This window comes from Bos indicus x Bos taurus, chromosome 2 (assembly GCF_003369695.1).
Source record: "Bos indicus x Bos taurus breed Angus x Brahman F1 hybrid chromosome 2, Bos_hybrid_MaternalHap_v2.0, whole genome shotgun sequence".
Classification (NCBI taxonomy): domain Eukaryota; kingdom Metazoa; phylum Chordata; class Mammalia; order Artiodactyla; family Bovidae; genus Bos; species Bos indicus x Bos taurus.
In genome coordinates this window covers 38,874,361-38,891,889 of record NC_040077.1, presented here as the reverse complement: position 1 = coordinate 38,891,889, position 17,529 = coordinate 38,874,361, and the positions used below count along the sequence as shown (strand labels likewise).

At 36.8% G+C, this 17,529-nt stretch overlaps 2 protein-coding genes across 3 annotated transcripts in view; one reads left to right on the top strand and one right to left on the bottom strand.

Annotated features, from left to right (window-relative positions):
• Positions 1–3,034, top strand: part of GALNT5 (polypeptide N-acetylgalactosaminyltransferase 5) — a 44,541-nt gene extending 41,507 nt beyond the window's left edge. For both annotated transcript variants that reach the window (XM_027560312.1, XM_027560304.1), the window contains one exon: positions 357–3,034. In XM_027560312.1, coding sequence (XP_027416113.1) covers positions 357–497 — 141 coding nt within the window. In that variant the 3' untranslated portion in view covers positions 498–3,034. The remainder of the gene's footprint in view (positions 1–356) is intronic.
• Positions 3,035–9,285: 6,251 nt separating this feature from the next.
• On the bottom strand, positions 9,286–16,933 carry ERMN (ermin). The gene is made up of 3 exons (XM_027560291.1): positions 16,368–16,933; positions 15,635–15,727; positions 9,286–12,398 (listed from the first exon to the last, which is right to left on the bottom strand). Exons 1-3 carry the CDS (start codon positions 16,603–16,605, stop codon positions 11,881–11,883), a joined length of 849 nt encoding a protein of 282 aa, XP_027416092.1. The 5' UTR covers positions 16,606–16,933; the 3' UTR covers positions 9,286–11,880.
• Positions 16,934–17,529: the final 596 nt, after the last annotated feature.

The following is a 17,529-nucleotide window of genomic DNA, read 5'->3' as shown; positions in this document are numbered from 1 at the left end:
TTTTTTTTTTCTTTACTACCATCCGTGAGGGAGCCAGTCACCATATACAGTAAACACCATCTGGAGATATTTCCTTTAAATAATACAGTTATCAGCCATATCATCAGAAAATTCATCTTTTACTTCATGAAGAACTGAAAGTTGTAGCTTGGAGAGTGTGAGAATTTAGTTTAAGATAAAGACAAATTTAATACTGTCTAAAGTCTGGTTTATGTTATTCATCTATTTCAGGGGAATTCCTAAAAAATACAAAATGAAATCACCTTTTTTAAAAATTGGTAATTGGTTTTAATTTCTTTACATCACAATTGTTAAATTCAGCCTATGGCTCATTATCAGATCCCCTTTCTCTCCAGGTGAACCACATTGTTTTTGGAAACTATCATCAGTTGTTATGCTTGGAAGGAGATTTTACTCAGAAGACCCTGAAAGTTGCACCTTGTGACCCAGCAAAGCCAGATCAAAAGTGGAAATTTGAAAACTATTATGAAGACTGAAGAGGAAGTGATATTTTGATCTAGGAAACCCACTAGACACTGTGAATTCGACAGTGAATTTGGTGACCATATTTCCCCATGCTAGTTTAAAATTTTCAAAATTAATAACATTTAAATGGAAGATTTTTTTAAAAATCACAATATTTGAGATACCAAAATTTAACTCAGGGAGAAAAATCCAACATTGGATTGGAGTCCTTCTTCAGCACTAGGTGGCCTTTTAAATTGCCTGCTTTCTACTCTCTGCTGGAACAAAGCCTGCTAGCTGTCCCATTCCATCTAACAGGTAACCAGAAATGAAGACAGAAGTACTTGGAAAAGTACAATGATATTCAATGATGGCTGATCATAACCAGCATTTTTGACCCACAAGTAGGTATAATTAATGAGAAGCTGGTCCTTTATTTGCCAGTTTTTCATCAAAAATAAAAGAGGTAGAAGGAAAGAAAGAAAAGAAGAAGGAAAGAAAATTACTTGAGTTCCTAGACTAAAAGAACTCAGAAACACACAGCTTTCACCTTGATGAAATCTCTCCCTACCACATGCATGTTCACCTAATGTTAGAAATAATATTAATATAATACTCCTTGATGGCAGGGTTTTGATCTAGATGACTGTATAATGTTTTTCTTACTCTGAGTCAGTGGAAAATTTCTAAGTGAGGAAGTCAAATGCTTATTCAATTCTAGACATGGATGTTTCCATTCATTTTGTGCTTTTAAACTGCACTTTAAAAAATGGCCATACAAGTAGCTTCTAGATTTATGTGGATATTAAACAAGAAAAAAAATGGAAAGAAATACAGACTGCATCACTTCACACAGTAGTAACTGAAAATAAATTTCATCATTGAACCTACTCTAATATAGAACCAAATAAGAGGAGTTAAAATGAATAAAGCAGAAATAGAGCACTAAAAATAAGAAAGTTCTCTTATGTGAAAATCCTACTTTATATTCAGTAGCATTCACACAGATGAAGTATGCTAAAATAGGCTTTACAAGTTTTCAAGGTAGAAATAAAGTGAAGGAGATGTAAAGAAAGGGGAAGAGAATGATAACCACAGTGAAGAAGAGAGTTAAGAGAAAACTGTCCTAGATTTAGCCAAAATAAGGAAGGGGATCTTGCACCTCTGTGGGGGAGAAAAGAATAAATGCCTAGATGCAGACCTAAAGATAACACTGATAAGTTTAGAGAAAATCCCAATATTACTTTGATCCAAATTGAGTACCTAATCTTAGGTATGCCTGCTGCTGCTGCTAAGTCGCTTCAGTCGTGTCAGACTCTGTGTGACCCCATAGACGGAAGCCCACCAGGCTCCCCTGCCCCTGGGATTCTCCAGGCAATAACACTGGAGTGGGTTGCCATTTCCCTCTCCATAGGTATGCCTAAACTTAGTCATACTGAAAGATATCTTAGAAATTCTGATAACCTTTGCATTCATTTGGTAGAAATTTGATGTCTAGCAGACACATTACCTATCTAAAAATCCCAGGCCAGTTAGTAAGAGAATCAGGATTAGAATTAGAATCAGAATTAGATTAAATTAGATATCTGGAATCAGGATCTCCAAAAATGGGGCCACCAGCCTAACCAAAATTGCTCCATGACATTCTTAAAAAAAAAAAAAGCATAAATTTTTTGGTTGAGGTTGGGTGTCTGGAGAATAATCATGCTACATGCTTGTTAATATTTGTAAAAAAAAGAAAGAAAGAAACCTGTGCAATTGAGTTGATGGTGAAACTTGGTATCCTTAGTCTGATTTCCTATTAAAACTTAAATTTTAATTCCCAATTAATTACACAAAAACAGCAATAACTAAGAATTGGAAGGGGAAACAGTTTTGAACATTTGTATCATATTTAAGATATTTATGTAAATAATTGATATTGCAGATGAGATGAGAAAATGACTAGCAAATGAGACCATTCTTTTCAAAACAGCGCCATGTGGGGGATAAAACATAAGTTAGTTGCCAAAGGACTAATTGAGTTGCTGACCAAACTCAATGCGCTGGATGCCCTATGCAATTCTTTGTGTGAGTGAAAAAATGTTGAAAGGTTTTCTGCCAGTCTAATGAATCTCTTTTTATTCAAAAACAGTTTCCACCATAATTGTCAACTCTATTCAGAAAAAGATGAGTTATGTTTTGGATAGGTTTATCTTTGGGCATACCAGCTGAAGAAATTCAAGTGTTTTTGCTCAAAAGAACCCTCTGTGACCTGTTCGGTGTATTCTCCTCCTGGCTTTACCTTGACACACTTATTATGTGAAGCTATATTTGAATCCATATTGTCAGTATAGCAAAGAAGTATTTTCATACATCACATGTTTGTTCTTGGGTAGAATTTTTAAAACAGGTTTTACAGTGTTTTTCCCGCTTACTCTAAGAAGCAAGGCAATAATCAGTAGTTAGAAATCATATGGGCCTTAAAGGAGTATGGACTAATTGTGAAATCTACTACCAACATTCTTTTAAGCAATGTGCTCTAAATTTTTGTTTTCTGAAGACTGTAATAAAGGTATAAATGCCTCTAGATATTCTGGTACTTCTAATGATAAACCCTTGGATGAGACACATTAGGGTCTTAATCAGCCCTGAGTTCTTCAATAAGGGGTTCTGTTCTTAGGGCCTTTATAGAGTTTTCTCTGGATTAGCTTAAGCTATTTATTACCTTTCCTAGAAAAATATATTTGCATCTTATTACCTTGAACACAAGCATAGTTGATAATATTTTACAGGTCTTATTGGCTCAAAAACTAATTTACCAAACCATTTGAGTACTTCTGAGCCTTCCAGTTTGCACAATTCTTTTCTCATTTTCAACCACTACTCTCCTGAAGGATGACACAGCTGTTGTTAGTACAACTGTGTTTTATCACCAGCATCAAATTTGCTCAGTTCTGCTTGATGATATTCAATCAACTGTCTTTCACAAGGGCGAAAACTACCATGCACCATGATCATAATATATCATTCAGGTCAGTTCAGTCGCTCAGTTGCGTCCGACTCTTTGCGACCCCATGAATCACAGCACGCCAGGCCTCCCTGTCCATCACCATCTCCCGGAGTTCACTCAGACTCACATCCATCGAGTCGGTGATGCCATCCAGCCATCTCATCCTCTGTCGTCCCCTTCTCCTCCTGCCCCCAATCCCTCCCAGCATCAGGGTCTTTTCCAATGAGTCAACTCATCGCATGAGGTGGTCAAAGTACTGGAGTTTCAGCTTTAGCATCAGTCCTTCCAAAGAACACCGAGGGCTGATCTCCTTCAGAATGGACTGGTTGGATCTCCTTGCAGTCCAAGGGACTCTCAAGAGTCTTCTCCAACACCACAGTTCAAAAGCATCAATTCTTCTGCGTTCAGTTTTCTTCACAGTCCAACTCTTGCATCCGTACATGACCACTGGAAAAACCATAGCCTTGACTAAACAGACCTTTGTTGGCAGAGTAATGTCTCTGCTTTTCAATATGCTATCTAGGTTGGTTATAACTTTTCTTCCAAGGAGTAAGCGTCTTTTAATTTCATGGCTGCAGTCACATTAGCTTTCAACTAATTTGGTAATACTTTCTTCAATATTAAAGCATCTTTCCTTTAGAATCACCTTCAAGATTGTAAAGGGGAAAATATACCAGTTATAGTGTAGGAATTCAATTTTCCCAGTCAATCTTGATTTTATGGATGGCTTAGAATGATTTTCAAGAGGCTGTCATGCAAGAGAAGGGAGTTGAGGTACACCAGATGGTACCGTTTTTGTTTTAATATCTTTATCTTTCACATTCAAACATAGAAAACAAATTCCATCTCAAAAGAAAGTCCACGATCTTCAATAAAAACAAGGAAATTACAAGAAATAAAGAGAAAGGAGATGGGACTAATTACCTTGAGTACCTACTATGTGCTAGGCATTGTTTGTGCCTCATCTCAGTCTGTGCACAACTCAATGAGGTGAGTCTCCTTCTCCTCATTATGCAGACGAAGATGATTGAGAGGGATTGTCTAAAGGCATCACACTAGAAAGAGTTAAAATCCAGATTCCATTCTATTAGGCTAAAAAAAAAATTAAAAAGTGAGCCTCTTTCACTAAATGATGCTTCTATGATTTTTTTTCCTCTTCTTCCTTTTCCTCTTCTTCCTTTTCCTCTACCTCTTCTCCTTTTTATTTTTCTTCTCCTTTTTTTTCTATTTCTTCTTTTATAAGTAGGGCAGGCAACTCAGGTGGGCTCAGTTAAAATCCTTTGGTACAGAGTCACATCTTTTTAGTGATGAGATGTGATTTTTGGTGATTTGATGTGACCTTTTGGCCAAATCTTTTTGGATGTTGAACCAACAGGAAATAGAGGCTTCACTCCTTACTGTTAAACAACTGAAGTGTAGGCTTAAGGATAATTATACTCACACACTTCACAGTGGTCTTATCTCCTGACTTCATGCAGAACTTATTCCTTTCCATTTCCTAGAAGAAGTATGAGAGAAGTGGACATAGAGAGATTGCTTCTCTGTGAATGATATTACCAACTCTTTGTTCCCTTAACCATTAATCAAAGCTGACAGATTGCTTAATTTGAATGCAGGTGGGAAGTGGAAAATCAGAGTCCAAAAACCAAGTCTTGTAACTTTCACTTCACTGTGTAGATTGTCACCAAAGTGCTTTTACAAAAACCTTTGCATGAGTGTATTCAACAATTGCTAGAAACCAAGATACCTTGACATGAGAAAAGGAACACTAACCACAGCTTATATATATATATATATATATATACATTTATTTATTTATTTATTTATTTATTTTGGACAAATAGTCATTCCAAAAACAGCTTTGAACAAGTCATGTAAAAGAGTATCTCCAATCCTTTGGCCACCTGATGCAAAGAGTCAACTCATTGGAAAAGACCCTGAAGCAAGGAAAGATTGAAGGCAAAAGGAGAAGGGGATGACAGAGGATGAGATGGTTAGATAGCATCATCAACTCAATGGACATGAATCTGAGTAAACTTACGGAGATAGTGAAGGACAGGGGAGCCTGACATGCTGCAGTCCAAGGGGTCTTAAAGAATCGAACATGACTTAACAACTGAACAACATCAAAAATATTATCTAGTCCTGGTGAAGTTTAATGGATGGAATTTCAAGTGTTTCTGGTATTTGTGTCTAAAATAAAGGGGAAAAAATACCATCACACTAAGATTTAATGCCCCTGCTTTCAACCTAAAGAGTCAACCGGTAGCTATCACTATGATTGGGGTCTCTTTGAAAGTTTATGTGAGTCTTTGCTTTCCAAAAACACAAAATTCTTATTTTCCAACAAATAGAGCAACTTCTAATACACTAAGTTTCTAATGACGTTTGCCATTGAATAAGTAGTAACAAATAATTTCTTTGAAAACGAGGCTTTCCTATTTTGTTATTGATGGATGGATTTTTCCCAGTCAAGGATGTTGGTCCTAAATATCTATATAAAGTCTTTATATTAGATATTGAAACTAAAACATATATAAATGGCTTCACGAATACACAGAAGAAATATACAAAAAAGATCTTCACGACCCAGATAATCACGATGGTGTGATCACTCACCTAGAGCCAGACATCCTGGAATGTGAAGTCAAGTGGGCCTTAGGAAGCATCGCTATGAACAAAGCTAGTGGAGGTGATGGAATTACAGTTGAGCTATTTCAAATCCTGAAAGATGATGCTGTGAAAGTGCTGCACTCAATATGCCAGCAAATTTGGAAAACTCAGCAGTGACCACAGGACTGGAAAATGTCAGTTTTCATTCCAATACCAAAGAAAGGCAATGTCAAAGAATGCTCGAACTACCACACAATTGCACTCATCTCACATGCTAGTGAAGTAACTCAAAACTTTCCAAGCCAGGCTTCAGCAATATGTGAACTGTGAACTTTCAGATGTTCAAGCTGGTTTTAGAAAAGGCAGAGGAACCAGAGATCAAATTGCCAACATCTGCTGGATCATTGAAAAAGCAAGAGTTCCAGAAAAACAACTACTTCTGCTTTATTGACTATGCCAAAGCCTTTGACTGTGTGGATCACAATAAACTGTGGAAAATTCTGAAAGAGATGGGAATACCAGACCACCTGATCTGCCTCTTGAGAAACCTATACGCAGGTCAGGAAGCAACAGTTAGACCTGGACATGGAACAGACTGGTTCCAAACAGGAAAAGGAGTACATTAAGGCTGTACATTGTCACCCTGCTTATTTAACTTATATGCAGAGTACATCATGAGATTCGCTGGGCTGTAAGAAGCCCAAGCTGGAATCAAGACTGCCAGGAGAAATATCAATAACCTCAGATATGCAGATGACACCACCCTTATGGCAGAAAGAGAAAGAGGAACTAAAAAGCTTCTTGATGAAAGTGAAAGAGGAGAGAGAAAAAGTTGGCTTAAAGCTCAACATTCAGAAAACTAAGATCATGGCATCTGGTCCCATCACTTCATGGGAAATAGATGGGGAAACAGTGTCAGACTTTATTTTTGGGAGGCTCCAAAATCACTGCAGATGGTGACTGCAGCCATGAAATTAAAAGACGCTTACTCCTTGGATGGAAAGTTATGAGCAACCTAGACAGCATATTAAAAAGCAGAGACATTACTTTGCTAACAAAGGTCCATCTAGTCATGTCTATGGTTTTTCCAGTGGTCATGTATGGATGTGTGATTTGGACTGTGAAGAAAGCTGAACACTGAAGAATTGATGCTTTTGAACTGTGGTGTTGGAGAAGACTCTTGAGAGTCCCTTGGACTGCAAGGAGATACAACCAGTCCATCCTAAAGGAGATCAGTCCTGGGTGTTCATTGGAAGGACTGATGCTGAAGCTGAAACTCCAATATTTTGGCCACCTCATGCAAATAGTTGATTCATTGGAAAAGATCCTGATGCTGGGAGGGATTGAGGGCAGGAGGAGAAGGGGACGACAGAGGATGAGATGGCTGGATGGCATCACTGACTCGATGGACATGAGTTTGGGTAACTCCAGGAGTTGGTGATGGACAGGGAAGCCTGGCATGCTGCAATTCACGGGGTCGCAGAGTCAGACATGACGGAGTGACTGAACTGAACTGAACTGATGCTTCTATATTTTATACTTTCAATTGACAGAAAGTAAAACCAAGAGTTTCTACAAATAAATAAAAATTTTGAAATGTTTGGGATATTTTTAAGTCTCTTTTAAGTACACAGCTTTGTCTGCATCTGGCCTTCTGTACAAAAAATTCTCATGTGGACTTTTACTCTGGCTATTATTTTCCAGATGTGAGGAGTAACCAAACTAAATTATCGGGATCCTTGTTATTCAGTTTAGGTTTATACATATGTCTTAATTCTTCTTCAAACAACTGCCTGAATGTTGCTCAGTTCAGTGGCTCATTCCTGTGTGACTCTTTGCAACCCCATGGACTACAGCATGCCAAACTTCTCTGCCCATCACCAACTCCCGGAGTTGCTCAAGCTCAAGTCCATTGATTCAGTGATGCCATCTAACCTTCTCAACCTCTGGTGTCCCCTTCTCCTCCTGCATTCAATATTTCCCAGCGTCAGGGTCTTTTCCTACAAGTCAGTTCATCATATCAGGAGGCCAGAGTATTAGAATTTCAGCATCAGTCCTTCCAATGAATATTCAGGACTGATTTCCTTTAGGATGGACAGGTTGGATCTCCTTGAATTCCAAGGGACTCTCAAGAGTCTTCTCCAATACCACAGTTCAAAAGCATCAATTCTTTGGTGCTCAGCTTTCTTTATAGTCCAACTCTCACATCCGTACATGACTACTGTATGGAATGTTCCTAGTTTTATACATATTAGCTATAAGAGGTGGGCATAAAAAAAAAAGAAGACAAAGGTTAAATTAGTGAATTTTGTTATTGATTACCTAAGTTTCTAAGTAAATGTTCAATTACCTTTCAAATTCATATCTAAAACTCTTTCAAATTGGTAATTAATTACAAAGCTCTTTGATTTTATAGTTTCGCATAAACTTGGGTGATTTCCACTACTCATTACTACCCATGTGTTTATGTTGATTGCATGTTCTACTTACCTTGTGTTCTTCACACATTTTGGTATTCATATTTATTATGTTACTGTGTGATATTTTATAATATTAGCAAATGTTTGCTATACTTTTGACATTACTTTTTATAGCCCTCTTACTTTTATGGAGCAGTGAAAGTTTAGGCTTTAAAAGAAGTAGTGCCTTTCTCATATGGTCAGACATATTTCTTCTTTATGATATGCTGATGTTTCTTCTTTTTCTATAATTCTCTATTATTACTTATTTTAAATGTTTTCTTATCATTTTGAAAAACTTAAATGCCCATTCTCCATTTGAAAATGTTCCAAAAGTACTACACCATGTAAATACATAAAACGATTACTATAAAAACGTCAGCATAGTTTACAGCAATGTTTTACCTTAGAGACTACAAAGATATATATATATATATATATATATATATATATATATATATATATGTTCCGAGTTGTTGGAATTAAGATGCATCTCAAACAATAGTTCAGTTCCTGTAAAAATAATAGAAATGTTTCATGAGCATTACATGTTTACCCATCAGAAATTCTTTTTGCAATTTCATATACAAGTATTTTAAGACCTTTTTGAAATAAATAATGCAAGTGAGTTAAAATAAGGTGTTCTCTTGATTTTTGAAAAAGCATTTACTGATGGTCTTAGTAGCTGCTGATGTGCGAGGGTTCTTCTAAATTTTAAAAGGCAACTAGAGAAAGTAAAATCTAGACACCAAAAAAAACAAGGATACAAACTTTTATTGAGAACAAGCAAACACAAAATTCTTTGTTTAAACTGTTAATAGGTAGATCGATAGAGTCTGATGTACATGCTGTGTCTTTAAAGGTAGCATTATATGAAGGGTAAGTTTTATATTGACTGAGAAATAGAGCTGTTATTACTTCCTGTTCACCCAGCATCTAAGGAAGATAAAAAGTCAGGCAAGAAATATCAGCATTTTCATAATAAATCGGTTCTCCCTGCTAACAGCTACCAGAGTCCTTTTTCCATCCCTGAACCTTGAATCCCAAAGGCAGTCAGCCTTCACATGGAGCTCCCAGTTTGTATTCTTAATGTGTCCCATATGCTTTTCAAATGTTGAAGACCCACCCACTACAGTTGGAACCAGACCTGTGTCTTTTCCTAAGTTAGAAAGAATCACAGAGCCACCTATCACTGTTTTGCACTTCTGGTTCCTTCATTCTGGGCGATACAGAACATGGCAGCACAGGGCAATGAGCACTGATGCCAAATGATAGTTTCAATGCTCTGCAACTATGCTGCCTCCTCTGTGAGCATTAAGCATTTACTCATTGAACATACCCTGCAATAGTCTTGTTGACGAAATCTTTCATAGTTGGTTAATCATCTGATAAGATATCACAAAGCTAAAAGGGCCAGGGTTACTATATTTTGGAGCCCAATCAGAGATAGTTGATTGGCCACATCAAATGATCACAGACCACACACCTCACTCAAGTTCCACTGGAAGTTGCCACCTCTGCTGAAATAATTCAAAATACAGGCTCTGTTGATTGTAGGTTAACAATGGGTCCTGTCCTATGATGGATAATACAATACTGTGCTTTGAAGTTAAGTAGAAAATTATAGGGGTCACCAGTAATCCAAAAAAGAAAATAGGTTGTCCAGGTAAAAAGATTTAAAGGCACTAAATTAACAGATGACTGTCCTAGTGCATCAATCTTCTACTTAAATTTATCAATAAAGACCTGATCTTCCTGACTTTATTCTGAAAACTTACATTGTCAAGAATAAAATGTATAGATTCTATAGACTAAGCATGACAGACTTTGATATGGTCAGGCTATAAAGTATCTGCTTGAAAAAAACAAAAGGAAAAATTCAAAATTGAGTCTCATAAACACTTAATAATAGTGTATGATACTATGGAAACATATTATATGGCAACAGAGAATTAAAGAAAGTGCCTTTAGAATGTGTGGGATTTGTTACACATAAAGAAGCAAAAATCTGAGAAGGGCTAACCCAGGGCTTTTCACAAAATGAAAATAAGTAAACAAAGGGTTGAATAGTACAATGAAGACTGTATTACAGTCAGACAATAAGGAATTGTCTTTTTATTCCCAGGGCCAAAAAAATGTCTTTATCTGTGGTGACAGAAAGTTGAGGGTAATATATATAGAAGCATGAAATGAAAAATTATGGATCTAAGAATATAAATATAGATTCTCCCTTTTCATAAATATTCAGTACATTATTTGACACATTGGTTTGAGTGAAGCTTCACGAGCACAGTTTTAAGCATCTTGATTTGGGCTGAGGTCCAGTAAATTATATATTCCCAACAACCATCAAAGCTTTCTCACTAAAAATACACACTCACACTCTACTTTGAAAATATTCTAAGATAATTATTTCCATTTTCATAGTAACTAGTACAGTTATGACTAGAGTTGTCTCAGGTTTCTAAGGAAAGAAAATTATTCTGAGATTCTGTTAATAAGAGAAAGTGTAGTAATAGAGAGGGGTATTTTCTTAAAATTGTGCTAAAGCTGTCATTTTCATGTTTAATGACTTTAACTGTGCTAGACAAGATTTTGTTTTCAGTTTCAGAAATAAACTATCTGATATAACTCTTTAGTCAATTGCCCACAAATCTTCCAACCCCTCCTTCTAGCAATCTCACAATGGGTTTAATTCATCTTGAGAGCATAAAGCCAACATTTAGTAAACAGAATTTTCCTGACTGACAATTGCTCAGCCCCTCTAGTGAGAAAATTTAGTGAATGGTAACACCTAGGAAGGCGACCTATACAGAATTTCACGCCATAGATGCCAAGCAAAACAACTTAAAATCTGAAGGCAATAAGAAAGGCAAAGTATTTTGCAAAGTTTATTGCCAGAGTCTATAAAATCACATTTTAAATAAAGAGCGATTTGATACCAGACTTTCTATTCCCCTCAAGGTACAGGAAGAAAGACACAAAAAGAACTACATTTCATTTCAAATAGTATCTTTCCTTTGATGACTACATTTCCCAGCATTGCTACTTTTAAAGCCAAACTTTTAAATGTTGGATTTCCCAGTGGTGCTCGCTGAGTAGTGCTTAGCACATAAGGCTATATTAGTGAAGCTTTAAAAAACAAATGTCCAAGAACGAGCCTAAAGCTTTTTGATTTGAGATTACAACACTGAATTTTTACTAGGGTTATTTCCACATTACTCTACAGTGAAACAGAGATTCAGCTTCCACTTCTTCAAAGGCAACAACTCAAATAAGGCAACAAAGATACACATCAGGAAAACCGAATTAGTTTTTGCTTTAGTGGGCATGAGAACGTCTCAATTCCAGTTAGTTTATCATAGACTCGAATTCATCGATTCTTTGCTTGGTGTTCCCCTTCCTGATTTTCCGGTAGGATATCGTATTGTATCTTGAATAAGCATTTCTGGAGAAATCACCCTTCTTCCCAAAGGTCGGCTGCTCATCAGGTGTGACAGGTTGGGAACTGGGGCTGCTCAGTGGGGAGTCCTCACTTGCATCACCTTCCTCTTTTAATTGAGTATCCTCTTCATTTTTTTTCTTAAATTCTATCACGCGAACTTCATCTTCATCATCTTTGCAATCATCATCATCATCATTATTAATTTCTTCATCCCAAACCTCTTGCTCCTCATCCTGCTTAGAATGTGACAGGTCAACCTGGCTCGATTTCTGAAATCCTAACCATTCAATTTCAGTTGCCTGAAGAGCTGTGTTCTCCAGCTCCTCATCTTCTCTCTCCTCTAGAGGTTGTTCAGAAATCCTTTCCTTTTGTCTGCTTATTTCTTGGTTGCTGCTGCTCAAAGGAATCTTCTCCCACTGATGCCCTGTAGCAAAATCAATTGGTAGTTGATATGTGTAGAGATTTCAAAATACCCACATATTCTCCTGATTATATTACTGTACAACCATTTTCCAGCATATATTTTATGAGATATTGTTCTGTGGGTTATTATTATGTTTTACACAATGGAACAGGCTACCCTATCAAATTATCTCAGAAAACACTGCATTAAACACAAATAAGCTTCCTCAGAATTTATCTGAACCTTTAAAATGCTAATGAATATTAGGATCCAGCAACCCAACCTCATTTTACTATGGAAATTTTTGTTATGGACGACTGTTGCAAGGTAGTCAAACCAGTCAGTCCTAAAGGAAATCAACCCTGTATATTCTTTGGAAGGACTGTTGCTAAAGCTGAAGCTCTAGTCCTTTGGCTACCTGATCCTAAGAACCAACTCATTGGAAAAGACCCCGGTGCTGGGAAAGATTGAAGGCAAAAGGAGAATGGAGTGGCAGAGGATGAGATGGTTAGATAGCATTATTGGCTCAGTGGACATGAATTCGAGCAAACTCGGGAAGATAATGGAGGACAGAGGAGCCTGGTGTGTCAGACACAACTTAGCAACTGAACAACAGCTAGCAACTGAACAACTGTATCTAGTGAGACTGGTATTCCATAAGACACACTTTTAAAAATCCTGTCTAGCTTATCATGACTGGGTATATGAACATGTTAAAAAAAAAAAAACAACACAGGACCTATTTCCTAAACACACATGGATAGTCCTCAAAGAAAATTAGAAAAACATCTCCCAGTGAAAAAAGACTTCCTTCCAACAGTAAAAATAATGAAATAATGACTGCCAATGACTGGTCTCACTCAGAGTAGCAAATTCAGTATTTGCCACCATGCTTCTCAGAGTTGTCCTAAAATAGCAGGTGTAGAGAAGGAACAGGCAACCACAGATGGCCAAGAGACAGGTGCTGAGCTAATCAAGGCACCAAGTCCACCAAAGGACACACAGTGCAGTCTAGGATCTGCCACTGATTGCTAGCGAGTCAAGATTTAAAAATCTCATTGAGGTCATATCTAGCTAATGCTAGATTAGCCTACTATTTTAGACACGTCCTTAGTGGACAACTAATTAACTCAAGTGGTTTGGTACCATGTAGTGACTTTAAAAAGGCTCATTTAATTCACTGCAAATTTCACTTTTCAAACAGATCCTATCAGCATATCCTCAATAACATTTATTGAGCATGCAAAAACCAATTAATAAGGAGAGAGTAGAGACTGTTTTCAGAGCTTTCACCCCTAAAGGACTTTAGTGAGAAGCTTCAGCCTGCAGTGTGCCTGACTCAGGGTTGTGTTCACTACTCTCTTTCAACACCATTGTTGCTTATTTGCTAAGTCATGTCCGATTCCTTTACAACCCCATGGACTGTAGCCTGCCAGGCTCCTCTGTCCATGGGATTTCCCAGACAAAATACTAGAGTCTTTAAATAAAATGAGAGGCACTGTTTCTCTTTGCCTTTCTCCTCCACAGCTTCCTATTTTCACTGAAAGATGTTAACAAGTCCATTTCCATCAAAGATTTTTCATTCTCTTTTCATTTTATTTTCCCAACTATAATTGTAAAGTTACACAAACAGATAGAAGTGAAGATGGATCATCACTCCTCATTCCTTGTGCACAGCTCCTATAGGCCGCTGGTATCCAGTCAGTATTCTTTACATTATAAATACACATTATAATGTTTACTATAATCTTGTTTGGTTTTCTTTTTTTTCGCAAGAACCAAAGAAACTGATCTTTTGTCTCTTATTCATGACTCGGGCATAGAGTTGTCATGCATGAAATTACTTATGTCTTTAAAGTATAGTATTTTTCTCAGTATTTTTAACATTTTCCTATTTTTCAACCCAAGAGTATTCGCTCCAGAGACTTTTTAGCTGTTTGCCACTGTGAAAATAAAAGATACCAAAATGTGTCCTTCTAACCCTACAGCAGAAACATATGTTCCACCAAACACAAAAGGATTCATGCGGGGAAAAATTCACCCTGAGACTATCCACTTTTAAAAATCAAGACTGCTTTTATTCTTTATTTAAAGAAAATGAAAGATCTTAGAGAACTATTGTCTCCAGCTGACCTTATGGTCAAAAATTTGAAAGGGACTCTAGATAAAAGTTGAGATCTCTGTCTTTGAGAGTTTGCTTGCTCATTGGCAGCAGAAGGGTTAGGGCAAGAGATTATTTAGTTCATCTCATAGAGTTTAGGTCTTAATAAATGAACTGTGATAGTGTAAGAACTTGACAATGACTGCTGCTTATGACATTATTCCTTGAGGGACTATACAGTGGACCACTGTATGCAGTCAGCAGACAGTCTGAGAGGTGTCCAGACAAGGTGGACAAACTCAGGAAACTGCCAACAACCTTGGCATCTACTATTTTATATGATGTTCTAATATTTCAATCAATAATTCTTCAGTGTTTTGCTTGCTAAGGTCCTAAATAAACTAAGTCACTTAGGTCTACCAAGCTGGTTTCAATTTTGAGATAAGATGTTTATGCCTGCAAGAGATGATATGAATAATTAATTAATAGATTTTTATCTTGCACTTTATTTGGAAATTATTTGAATGTGTTTCCTTAGAAGTCTGAAACGCTTTGTGTCTCTTAGACTCTTGAGCTTATTTGTAAAATAATATAATCATTTAAAAATCCATGTTCTTTTTACTCAGGCATTTTCTGAAAGGACACAATTAGAATTAACTTCATCACTCGGAAGATTTCTTTGACAAGAATTAGGTAACAATTTTGTACTTATATCAGAGGCCTAGAATTTTCCTATAGATCAAATAAATTTATAAGATTATTTTAAACTGTATGCAATGATAAACTTTTAGGATAAATCCATTTTTGAAACATCTACAATTTGCAAGGTGGCTGACACAGACTTGAAGACACTAAATCAAAAGGAAAGGTTGATACTGTTGACTAACTTATTAAGACACAGATGTCATATCATCAAGTCAAAGTGTGCCAAGCAATTATACAGATCCATGCAGTTTCAGTCTTAAAGAGTCTATAATGCTTTCTAAGGTAGAACCCACAGATAAGTCCAGACTGCCTTATCTGCCTAAAACAGCATGACTTCAAAATGACTTCTGGATTCCTTTTTTAATACCACACTCACACAACATCCCATGCAAAAACTGTCCTCCATATCCAGTCAAACAATTTCTGTGTACAAAATGGAAGTTCTTCTTACCTTCTCTCAATGCCATTTTATCAACAGCTGCTTCTTGGAGAGAAAGATCTGTGAGAGCCTTATGAACCACATAGAGCTTCTCTTCTGGTTTTTCTGGAGGGAAAAACCCATAAGATAAATGTTTTAACATTTAAGTAGTTTAAGATAAATAAATTACCAATTTAGACTCTAATGAGGTAGATTTTTTTGTGTGGTCACTAAAATAACTATTTCACTCTTCCAACTCATTTCTTCACTGAGTTCTTTACTTGTAAACATAATGCTAATCTTTTCTTTAATGTCTATATAAGGTATAGTACCATGAATTCTGATACTTTCAGGTAGATTTAGAAAGAAAAATTGAATTTACGAATTCCCTTTAACCAAATAATAATGGAGCTGCCCATATAATGATAAATAACAGAAGCTATCATTTAACAAACAATAATTTTCACAATAACTCTACAAATATCAGTACTATTATCTACCTCTTCTAAGGAGACAACTAAGGCTTCAGGAAGCCAGGAAAGTCGTCCAGGATGACAGAACTCTCAAATAAATGAGCTTGGATTTGACCCAAGGCAGAGGTTTAGTCCTTATGCTCTGAAGCCCCAACAGGATAAGGGGCCACATTTGGGCAAGGACAAGAGTGGAAGGATGTGCCATTTACTCCTTCATAACAGCTTATCCAAAGCCTCCTGAGTGAGTTCACAAATCAAATCAAAGCAAATTAGAGAGAAGGAAAATGCTTTACCTTTCAGAATCTTCTCATCCATGGACGAGCTGAGCAGTATGTCCTCTTGCAATTTTTCACTTTTCTCCTGATTTCTTTCTGTGGGTACATCCAGTCTAGGTTCTACCCTGCAGTGTGGTGGGGTGCCATCCACGTCACTGGCTCCTTCTGTGATTTTAGTAATCTTCTGTTGACCGTTTTCATGGGGTGTATCCCCATTACACTCCACCTGACTGAATGTCACTGGTACGTCTGTCATAATGTACAGTCGAGTCCCACTTGGAGAGAGCTTTGGGGAAGATCCTGGACCCTTGATAAGTTCTCTTGCCTTCAAATCCAACTCCTACTCTAAAAACACAAATTATTTACTTTAGTGCATAATAACAAGCTTCTTTTCCTAAAGGTATCCAGATAGAGAGTAGAACAAAAGTAATAGAACTTGTCAGATTTGCACCAATCCATGAGCAAGAATCCAGCCAATCACCACCTTGTTTGTTGCTCAGCAGTTCCACTTGCAGAATTAATGGCAGTCTTTTGATTTACATAAGCAAACAATCCGAGGCAATCAGGCTTTTGTGTTGGCATGTAGAGGGGGACTTTCAGCTTGTCAGTCCCCCTCTGGGAACAGAGATTTTTGTCCCTTTTCATAATGGTCCTTTGTCATTTTCCTTGTAACAGGAGCCACAATTGTTCCACAGCTTTAATCCAGAGAGAATGACCACCTTGAGGCATATTAGTTCTGTGTAACCAGCTTAACATTTCCAAACAGATTTTGCTCAAGTAAAACCTCAGCTATTTTGTAAAGGACAATGGCATCATTTCTTATTTATTAAAGAATAAAAACAGCTTATCAAAAACCTGTAAACAAGGCAACTTTATTGTACATCGCTCTGGCTGCAGATTCGATAGTATGCTTTCAGAACCCACAGAAATAGACCTAAGAAAAAACAAACACAAATTCTGCCATTTTGCTAATATCAAAAATTTTACATTTCAGAGTAATTTATTTGGTCTATAGCTTCTTATTTTAGTTTATTCACTTCTATAATAGCTCAATTCATCCTGTAAAACCCTAGAATAATTGCCTCCATGAAATTTTCCCTTTCCCCAATCAGAATTACTTTCAATATCCCCTACTGATGTTGCATGATGCTTGTAAAATGATAAGATACCAACACTGTCT